The sequence below is a fragment of the Eurytemora carolleeae genome, unplaced genomic scaffold (assembly GCF_000591075.1).
Source record: "Eurytemora carolleeae unplaced genomic scaffold, Eaff_2.0 scaffold553, whole genome shotgun sequence".
Classification (NCBI taxonomy): Eukaryota; Metazoa; Arthropoda; class Copepoda; order Calanoida; family Temoridae; genus Eurytemora; species Eurytemora carolleeae.
The window spans coordinates 27,268-38,691 of record NW_019396464.1 but is presented as its reverse complement, the minus strand read 5'-3'; the positions used below and the strand labels follow the sequence as shown (position 1 = coordinate 38,691).

The following is an 11,424-nucleotide window of genomic DNA, read 5'->3' as shown; positions in this document are numbered from 1 at the left end:
CTTAGACTAAACCTAACATTCTGTTATCCGACATTTAGTTTCAGGACTTAGACTAAACCAAACATTCTGTTATCCGACATTTAATCTCAGGGCTTAGACTAAACCAAACATTCTGTTATCCGACCTTTAGTTTCAGGACTTAGAGTCGGCTTGCTTTTTGTTTGGTGAACCAATATTTAATTAATTCCTTATTAAGCGAAATGTTGATTCCAGATCAATTTGAATGATTGATTTGATTCCTGCTAATGTAAAACTTTTGGGTTGAATTACTGAAAACTCTTAAACTGAAAACTTGAAGTAATTGGGGCCGAAATTTAGGCACAAAGTTGTACAGTATGTACAGTATGTACATTGTACAGTATGTACAGTATGTACATATGTAAAGACTACGAACAACAAAAGTGAGATTGATGTGCAATTCCTAAACAATTTTAATGTTTAATTTAATTCCTGATCAAGTAAAATGTTTGGAGGTGTTGAACCATTTCACAAAGTCCAACTCCGCCTGCATGCGGACAAACAGGGATTCCTAAATTAATTACTTTTAAAACTATCGAAAAACCTCGTTATAAATTGTAAATCCCTATATCTTTGCATCCTGATGGTCAATACCTTTCATATTTCAAACTATGACTTCTATTAAATTTGATGTTGCTAAAGCAAATAGTTTTACTATTAGGTAAAAAATCAACTTATTAAGTTAAATAGTTTGTGAAAAGTGTCCAATATTCATATTCACTATTTAAAAACATAACTTGAATCCAACAGTCGTCTTCCTATTCCACAGTTCTACGGCATAGATGTCAAATTAAACTACATGAAAGAAGAACCATGGCATTTAGTTACTTAAAAACAGGGAATCAGAACTTTTCAGTCGTGAATCTTGGGATAAAGTATTGTCCTCCATCTTATGTAGATCTGCGGCTTTTTAAAATTCCTCCTCGATATCTGTTGGTGGGCCATGCATGAATACCTATAAATTGATTAGACAAAAATCCTCAAATTTAAAGCTGCCCACAATGGATATCGAAATCAAGCGTCAAAATAAACTTGTGTTAATACACTTTGTTAACTCAATAGATTGATCTAGATTAATTAATTAACAGATTTATTGATTGATTAGTTGAGTGATTGATTAATCAATAATAAGATTAATTGATCAATTGATTGATAGATCGACTATACCTAGTTTAGTTGCCATTAGATAAACAGCAAGAACCTCATTTAAGCCAGACATCCGGGCACTATCTACCTTTATATAATTTTAATTCAAGTCAGACATCCAGGCACTATCTACCTTTATATAATTTTATTTCAAGCCAGACATCCAGGCACTATCTACCTTTATATAATTTTATTTCAAGCCAGACATCCAGGCACTATCTACCTTTATATAATTTTATTTCAAGCCAGACATCCGGGCACTATCTACCTTTATATAATTTACTTGCTACTCAATTATAATAAAAAGAAATATTTTATAAAATTAAAGGTTTATTTTATTTATATAAAGAAGACACTTTGAAAAATAATTCCTCTCAAAATTGCTTCTAACACTATTTTTTAAAGAACTATTAGCAGTTAAAAACAAAACAAAATAAAACATATTAGTTTGCTTTTCTGACTCTAGGTGTTACGAGGTTGCAACAAAATAATGATTTTTGTTTGAATAAAAAACAATAAAAAGGCCATTTTCGATATCACAGTTATTTTGAAAGATTTTTTAAATTTTTCATCTTCTTTTTAGATCATTACTTTCTTTATATATTTCTTTATATTTTACTAGCAAGGTGTTTCAACTCCAAATATTTTTGTTTAAAACAATTTCTAATTTGACTCTGTTTTGAAATTTTAATTTCAAGGAGGGGGAGGAGGAAGCATTTAAACTTATTCAATCTAAAATGTGACCAACAGTGTTGAATTTGTAAATATTTTTGTGTTTTTGAACTAGTTTTTGTTAGATATTAAGTACACTTTTTAGAATTTTACTTTTTTAAATTAAATTTTTAAAAGAGAATTTTAATAAAAAACGCGGAATTTTTCCGCAATTAATTTCTCTTTTCTTTATTATCTTGTCAATCAATTGAAATATTATTTTCTACTAAATTGATTTAGAATTTGCATTTACATAAAAGGGTCTGTCGACTTAATTCAAGTGATCTTTAATTTCAAGAATCACAATAGTTCCCTTTAAACCTTTATACGAATTAAAAACAAGAAAATATTGTCGTTTGTCTTCTATTTTTAAATTTATAGGAACCTGGTTAATTGCTCATCCCTTTCTAAAACTGAAAAAAAAACCTTCGATTATTTGGTTGAATTTTAGTCAAATTCAGAATTGTCGTATAGTTTATTTTTTTAAACTAAAACAAAATTTTATTGCTGTAAAATGTTTTAAACTTAATTTTGCGGATTTTCCATTTTTTTCTTTTTTCATTTTTTACCAAAAAGTTTAAAACTATTTCAAAAGGGAAGAGGTTACCTATTCCTATATTTACCTGACAAAACTGTATTCCTCCTGACATCAGGAACATGTTTAGAGAGGTTACCCATTCCTATATTTACCTGACAAAACTGTTTTCCTCCTGACATCAGGAACATGTTTAGAGAGGTTACCCATTCCTATATTTACCTGACAAAACTGTATTCCTCCTGACATCAGGAACATGTTTATGGAGGTTGCCCATTCCTATATTTACCTGACAAAACTGTTTTCCTCCTGACATTAGGAAAATGTTTAGAGAGGTTGCCCATTCCTTTATTTACCTGACAAAACTGCATTCCTCTTGACATCAGGAACATGTTTAAAGAGGTTGCCCATTCCTTTATTTACCTGACAAAACTGTATTCCTCCTGACATCAGGAACATGTTTAGACAGGTTCCCCATTCCTATATTTACCTGACAAAACTGTATTCTTCCTGACATCAGGAACATGTTTAGACAAGTTACCCATTCCTGTATTTACCTGACAAAACTGTATTCTTCCTGACATCAGAAACATGTTTATTGAAGTTACCCATTCCTATATTTACCTGACAAAACTGAATTCCTCCTGACATCAGGAACGTGTTTATTGAAGTTACCCATTCCTATATTTACCTGACAAAACTGTATTCTTCCTGACATCAGGAACATGTTTAAAGAGGTTGCCCATTCCTATATTTACCTGACAAAACTGTATTCCTCCTGACATCAGGAACATGTTTAGAGAGGTTACCCATTCCTTTATTTACCTGACAAAACTGCATTCCTCCTGACATCAGGAACTGTTTAAACATGACTCTGTTCTGACAAGCTTCCCCTGTAGCCACTCCTATGTTCATCGGTTTCAAGGCCTGAAAGGGTAAAATTTAAAGGAACTGTGGATGTAATTTCAATGACCCGCTATTTACAACAGTGCATGGATAATGTAGATACATAGAGAAAGGAATCGAAGAGGTAAAGTTTGCCTCAGATGTACACAACCGTCCACCTTATTAATAAATTAACAGGGTAGTTTGTTGTGTACATCTGAGGTAAGCTTTACCTCTTCGTTTCCTTTCTCATGTGTAGATAGATATCTTTATTCTTACAGCAGAAAACTTAATTTCTGGATTCCAGGTACTACATTTATTGCTATAAAAATGTGAGCATTTACGTAATCCTTGATCAGTCCAAGATTTGAAGGGTACTGTTGTAAATAAGACGTGCTATTCTGTAAATAATTACGTCTACAGTGTCCGAATTTAATGAATTTGAGCAGCGTCTAAAATCCGCCCAAAACTGGTTCCAATTAAGCGCCGGCTTAAATCTTGAAACAATGAATGCGATTTAAAGTGGAATTAACCATATTTGAGCGGCGGCTTAAATTTAAGCCGCGGCTCAAATTATTTAAGCTCAGCCTCAGTTCTTTTAACATTTTATAGGAATTGTTCAGATTTTAGGGTATTGTCGAGGGGTAACAGTTATTGATGAAAGGATTCATGTTATACCTACAGGGTTACTACAGGGTTATCCACAAACAATGAAACTGTAAAGACGACCGGAAACTTGTATAATATCATAATCCCATGGTTAAATTAGGTTTTCCGCCCCGAATATTTAATGGCATATTTAATGGAATATTTAATGTTTTGGCAGAGAAAAAAAAAACAAGTTTACTGTTGCAAGGAATCGCGTGATTATTAGGAAGTAGACAGACAACTGTCTCGGAAGTCTCGTCCTTGCTGAATAACACTGTATCATAACCTTTGAGATGTCAGCATGAGCCTGAATGTCATCTGCACTTGTAGGTTCTTCAATCCAGATAGGGTTAAACCTTGCCAGTTGACCCATCCAGCTGATTGCCTTAAAAAAAGCATCAAGATAAGATTAAAAACTTCCAGTTTACCGCTTCACCGAATAGCTCTAATAATGCATCCAGATAGGGTTAAATATTGCCAGCTGATTGCCTTAAAAAACATTATGACAGAGTTAAAAACTGCCAGTTGACCCATCCAGCTTTTTCCTTTAATCAAGCATCAATATAAAGTTGATATTGCCAAATGACCCAGCCAGCTGATTCCCTAAAAAAACATCAGGACAGAGTTAAAAACTGTCAGTTGACCCATCCAGCTGTATCCCTTAATCAAGCATCAATATAAAGTTAAATACTGCCCATTGACCCAGCCAACTGATTGCCTAAAAAAAACATCAAGACAGAGATGGAAACTGCCAGTTGACCTATCCAGCTTTTTGCCTTAATCAAGCATCAATATAAAGTTAAATATTGCCAAATGGCCCAGCCAGCTAATTGCCTTAAAAAAACATCAAGACAGAGTTAAAAAACTGCCAGTTGACCCATGTAGCTTTTTGCCTTAATCTAGCATCAATATAAAGATAAATATTGCCAAATGACCCAGCCAGCTGATTGCCTTAAAAAACATCATGACAGAGTTAAAAACTGCCAGTTGACCATTTCCAACTTTTTGCCTTAATCTAGCATCAATATAAAGTTATATATTGCCAAATGACCCAGCCAGCTAATGGCCTTAAAAAATCATCAAGACAGATTTAAAAACTGCCAGTTGACCCATCCAGCTTTTTGCCTTAATCAAGCATCAATAAATAGTTAAATATTGCCAAACGACCCATCCAGCGTCGCAAAAAAGCATCCAGATAGGGTTAAATCTTGCCAGTTGGCCCATCCACCTGATTACCTAAAAAACATCCAGATAGGGTAAATCATGCAATTGCCCCCTTCCGACTGATAGCCTAAAAAGCATCCAGGTAGGATGAAATATTGCCAATTGACCCATAAAGCTCATAGCATTAAAAATCATAGAGATCTATGAAGAAAAAATAAAAAAGGTTTTTAAAATGCATTTGGTAATAACTTAATGATTGTTTATAAGAAAGTATTGAACATCCTTAGACCGATATTTTGGTCATTATGTTTATTTCACACATTTAAATCACATTTATCAACATTATCTTGTAAATTTAAAAAAGCAAAACTTACCTCCTGAGTTCCCCATTTCTGAATAATATCATTAATTGAATTTTTCAAAACGATATATTTTACTGAATTTTTGTCACAAACGCAAATTTTCTAGTATAATGTGGAATAGGAAGACGACATTAAAGCAAAACTTGAGTGTAAATGATGTTGTAACAAAGCAATAGTAAATTCTTCTTCCTCTAATTCCAGAGTTTTCTGGCTCTCACTCTACCACATTTGATTGCAAAGGTATATGCATTATTTAAAAGGGAAAAAACAAAATCTCTTAACCCCAAAATATGGCTTTAATATTGCAAAGACAATAACGAAAATGTACAGAATTTATCATTATCATGTCTTATCATCAATTAGATTCAACATGTTCACTTTTCAAGTCAAAGAGATATTTAAGAACAATAGATTTCAGTTATAAATTTGGCCAAAACCTGTAAAAAATAAAAAATAAAAATTTAGATATTTTGACTCTTAATTGCCTGATTCACAACGGTACCATTCACACTTTAGTCTGATCATAGATGAATGAGGTATTCTTCTTTTTCTCTCGGAAAATTTGTTCATATTAACTGTGGTTTTACTGATACTGGTTCAAAGAATACTATTGTGAATCGGACATGACGCTCTATAAATGGAGGGTCACTTGAAATTACATATACAGTTCCTCCAGGAGGTTAACTTTAATAAAAGAAATTGATTAACAATGATATTCCTGGTTTGCATCCACCATCATGTAATTGTTTGGTCCAATACAGTCCCGGAGTACTTCACATCTTCTGTTCTCAATCAATCAATTAAAAAATACATTTTTCAATAATATGATTATTCAATTAATCAGTTAATCAATTAATCCATTAACTAATCAATAAATCCATAATTTATTAATTAATGAACTAATCCATTAATTAATCAAGTAATCCATGAATTAATAAGTTAACCCATTAATTAATAAATTAATCAGTTGATTTAATTTCATTAACTGTTCCATTAATCATTTCATGAATCATTTCATGAATCATTTCATGAATCATTTCATTAATCATTTCATTAATCATTTCATTAATCATTTTATTAATCATTTCATCATTTCATTAAAAATTTCATTAATCATTTCATTATTCATTTCATTAATTATTTCATTAATCATTTCAATAATCATTTCAATAATCATTTCATTAATCATTTCATTAATCATTTCATTATTTATTTCAATAATCATTTCATTAATCATTTTATTAATCATTTCAATAATCATTTCATTAATCATTTCATTAATCATTTTATTAATCATTTCATTAATCATTTCATTAATCATTTCATTAATCATTTCATTAATCATTTCATTANTTTACTACTAACCTTATCTTCTGATCTGAGTATCCCAACCAACCAACTGCTGTTGTATAGAATTGTAAAGAATGTCTCAAAGACATACTCAAAGTATACTACTAACCTTATCTTCTGATCTGAGTATCCCAACCAACCAACTGCTGTTGTATAGGCGTGAACCCCAACCTCTAATATTTTTTTCTCACGCTCTTCACGCTCAGGCCTAAACCAGAAAATTTTAAAAGAAAGAAACTAATTAAACTTGTATGTTCATAACCTTCTTGCATGATGGATATTTACTAATCTATTATTGGTTAAACCTGATGAGATAAGACAAACAAGAAACCGGTTAAGTTTAAACAATCTCTTGCCAAATGTTTTAAAACCTGTGCGGAGCTTTTAATATTTCAAATATAGCAGTCTGTAAAAGTCTGTTTTGATCATGCAAAAATAAACAAACCACCAAAACCACTGTCCACCATTCACAAACAGTGATTTGGTTTCTTTTTTCTTTTATCTTGTGTTTTAGTAAATATTGAGCATGATGTAAAAATGAGAACTTTTTAAAATGATAACTTTAGAATGTCACAGATTTTGTAAAGACACTGGAAAGTCTAAAAAACAATAGTTTTCAAATAAAAAAATAAAAAGCTGTACTGCACGCCACTCACGCCACCAAGACATGCATAAAAAAGTAATTTTTTGGAAATTAACGAAGGTTTGGTAACAATTTTATTTTTACTCACTTGAACTTTAGAAGCAAACTTTTTGCCTCCTCTCTGGTTATACAATCTTCTATATACCTAAAATACAAAAGTTAAAATATTATAGAAATCAAAGTTATAAAATAGAAGTTTATGCGCCACATTCTTCTTAATCAAATGATCTAGTAGTTTTTTGAAGTTAACAAAAAAAAATTGCATGCTTTTTGATTTGCCAAATAACAATTCAAGTCAGTTCATTTAGACAAACAATTGATTTAAAGGGACTGTGAGCGTAAATAAGAGTGCCCCTCCATGCAAAGATTGCAATGTCTGATTTACAACGGTACCCTTAAAAGCTTTGTCTGATCAACTATGAATTAGAAGATTCACTAACAAAGGGTCAAACGAAAAATATAGGAATAATCAGAAGTTGATTCTTTTAAACTAAAAACACACCAATGTCTTCTACATTATCAGTCAAATAAAGGTTTCAAGGGTGAATCAGCCATCTTTGCAAGAAGGGTTACTTAAAATTATGCTTACAGTCCCTTTAAGACGGATAAAAAGATTACGTAAAATCTATAAGATTGATGATTTCCTCTGGTTCCATATCCACCAGAATCTTCCAAACTGGTTTCTTTTCTATCCGCCCCCTCAGATCCCACAGGGCATTCACCAGACCACCCATACTTAACNTATGAGTTTGGCCCACTTTAGTATTTATTCACTTTGACAAATATTAGATTAGAGTTGGTTCCACCAGAATCTTCCAAACTGGTTTCTTTTCTATCCTCCCCCTCAGATCCCACAGGGCATTCACCAGACCACCCATACTTAACCCTACAAATATTAGATTAGAGTTGGTAATTTTCATGGAACTTATTGATTGTGAAAAGATCAATTACTGTTCTATTCATACTTCAACATCTGAATTTACAGACCTTAATGACCTTTTTGCATAACCAAATGACATTTTTTGACTTTTGTTATCTCCCCAAGATGATCCCAATCTTTTTACAGGTCATACTTTAGGATGACTTTCTGTTTAAAGATTGTCATTTCCCATTCCCCCCAAAAAATTATCAGAATTAAACACTTTAAGCTAGAACAACAACGATATTTTCCATATTATTGATCAGATAAAGGTGTGAAGGGTACCGTTGTAAATCAAGCATGCTACTCTTGAATTAGCAGCCGATAGAGAGTATGAGTGTATATGTGTATCGTTTATTCTGTAACCCCTATCAGCTGATCTANTAATCAGAAGCTCTAACCCCGCTGCAAATCCTGTAGCCATTAACTTCGATTATACTATTAAAACGACAGCCCCTTGAACGCGTAATTACCTATAACACCTTTCTCTGGTCCGAGCCATCTCAGCTGTCCTTCATTGTTAACTTTATAGAGCCAGGATCCCATGTTTGAAAATATCTCCTGTTTTAAAAATAATACACTTAGAAAATGTTCAGAGACAACTTCAACATTTTAGTTTTATGCCAGGTCCAAAACATTCTTCAGGTTTGCATTTACAATATAAATAAAATAAATCTGGAAATTTTTGTCACCTTCAGGTTCTGCCCCAAGAAAAGAAATCTGTAAAAAAAAATTATTTTCAAAAACAAACTTTTGAATTGATTAAATAATGAATCTAGAAAAGAAAATCGAGGGAGCGCTTGCAAAAAAAAATGTTAGAGCATTTTTTAAATTCTAAAGCTATGATTACAACTTTTGTAAATCTGTGCGTATTTCGCTCATTTTCTAGCAAAAAGTGTTTATATTTTATGCACCTGTGTAAATCCTATTCTACCAGAAGACAAAGATCATGAAGATGAANTCCACAGCATGTTCTATTATGTACAAGTACTGTACACGACCAATCAGGAGACATCTGTATTCATGTATATTTAAGGATCCTGTGGTTACAAAGCACAAAATCTTCAAAAATAAACTGAATTCATAAATGTTATGTTTCATGTTTAAGATTGGAGTATTTCTTTAAAAGTTGTAAAGCTTAATTATATTCAACAAGTGGCCGTGAGATGGCACTCTAAAAACCTATCGTAAAAACGTAGCATGTCGTGCCGGATCAACTTAGGCCTACGTAGTCCACCCTGTGAAAGGAGATAAGTCTGTGTAGTCTGTGATCTGATCAAAATTGTGGAAGATACCGTAACGTTAACTCAAAAAGCGTTTATTTCCATAAGTTTTAAAGAAAAAAAACTGTGATATATAATTCAGACAAAGCTGGGTTCCGTTGTGAATCAGGCATCGCCATCTTTGAACCGACAATCACTTAAAATTACGTTTACAGTCTCTTTAATGTTTAACAGTTTCTTTAAAAAAGATTTTAAAATGTTTGAAAATATTCCTAAGTGAGTCAATACAGTGGGCTACGATCTCGTTCCCTCGTCCAAGAGTAAAGGTCAGACCGTATCCCTTCTCCCCTCTGATAAATTCAAAATAAATTAAATAAAAATTAGAATTTTCATTCTAATATTTTATAAAATTGAAGAAAAAAACTGTGAAAAAATAATTATGTTTTTTAAATCTTACAGTTTCATTTTCTTAATCGTTACTGGAAAAAACGCACAAATTTTTTATGTACTTTTTTTACAAATATTTAGTAAGGAATAAACAAAGAAATATTTGCAGAAAAAAAGAAAAGCCAGACATTTTTGGGTTAAAAGTCCTTTATTGGCAATACATGTTTAAGTTTTATTAATAAAGGAATTGAGTCTTTGCCACAAACTCTGATTTACTTTGATATTTCAAACAATAAATTTTAGTGACAAAGACTCGATTTCTTTACTTTTGTAATAATGAATTTATTTGCATTCCTAGCTGTAGTTAGAATTATATAGCAAGCAGAATAGTCTGGGCTAGGGTGTAGAGCATCAGATCCATCTAGCTCTATAGATATACATAGTTTATGGCAATATAGCTATAATAGTTGTATAGTTATATAGCCTTATAGCAAGCAGAATATTCTGTGCTAGGGTTTAGAGCATGAAAACCATCTAGCTCTATAGATATACATAGTTTATGGCAATATAACTATAATAGTTGTATAGTTATATAGCCTTATAGCAAGCAGAATAGTCTGTGCTAGGGTGTAGAGCATGAAAACCATCTAGCTCTATAGATATACAAAGTTTATGGCAATATAACTATAATAGTTATATAGTTATATAGCCTTATAGCAAGCAGAATAGTCTGGGCTAGGGTGTAGAGCATCAGATCCATCTCTATACATTATAAATCGATGTTTACAGGTAGCTCATAAAACTATGAAATAGGGAGATAACGACATTTAACCAATCTTTAGATGAAGTAGTAGTATTAGAACAGAGTTTTACCAGTAGCTTAACATCAATTTATTAAGTGAGATGGGTTTGTGTACAATTTACAATTTCTGTGCTTCATTCTCTCTGGAAATTTAAAGTCATAACTTGTGAATCAGGCCTTAATCTCTTTTAAACTTCAAGTAGCTAGTTCTATTTTTTTATTGAACCGGTTTTTTAATACTCACCCAAAGAAGTCGGAAACCTTATATCTTCGACAGTTAGTTCAGTGATAATATCATCAAATTTATCCATTTTATCTTCAACAGTTAGATCAGTGATAATATCATCAAATTTATCCATTTTATCTTCAATAGTTAGATCAGTGATATCAAATTTATCCATTTTATCTTCAACAGTTAGATCAGTGATAATATCATCAAATTTATCCATTTTATCTTCAATAGTTAGATCAGTGATAATATAATCAAATTTATCCATTTTATCATCAACAGTTAGATCAGTGATAATTGCAAAAATTTCTTTTTCTCTAATCCCTATATCTTTGAAACCTAATGTTGTATAGCTTTGCATGATATTTTAAACTAAGAATTCTGTTAGATCAAATAGTCTAT

At 31.6% G+C, this 11,424-nt stretch overlaps 1 protein-coding gene across 1 annotated transcript in view; it reads right to left on the bottom strand.

Annotated features, from left to right (window-relative positions):
- LOC111703776 (mitochondrial enolase superfamily member 1) overlaps positions 1-11,157 on the bottom strand; it is an 11,888-nt gene extending 731 nt beyond the window's left edge. The window contains exons 1-14 of the mRNA XM_023475822.1: positions 11,038-11,157; positions 10,346-10,418; positions 9,877-9,954; positions 9,074-9,101; positions 8,854-8,942; positions 8,081-8,203; positions 7,551-7,607; positions 6,828-7,027; positions 6,188-6,267; positions 5,482-5,499; positions 4,230-4,328; positions 3,236-3,337; positions 1,186-1,252; positions 451-529 (exon numbers count right to left, since the gene is read on the bottom strand). Coding sequence (XP_023331590.1) covers positions 451-529; positions 1,186-1,252; positions 3,236-3,337; positions 4,230-4,328; positions 5,482-5,499; positions 6,188-6,267; positions 6,828-7,027; positions 7,551-7,607; positions 8,081-8,203; positions 8,854-8,942; positions 9,074-9,101; positions 9,877-9,954; positions 10,346-10,418; positions 11,038-11,152 — 1,208 coding nt within the window. The 5' untranslated portion in view covers positions 11,153-11,157. The remainder of the gene's footprint in view (positions 1-450; positions 530-1,185; positions 1,253-3,235; positions 3,338-4,229; positions 4,329-5,481; positions 5,500-6,187; positions 6,268-6,827; positions 7,028-7,550; positions 7,608-8,080; positions 8,204-8,853; positions 8,943-9,073; positions 9,102-9,876; positions 9,955-10,345; positions 10,419-11,037) is intronic.
- Between the last annotated feature and the right edge of the window lie 267 nt (positions 11,158-11,424).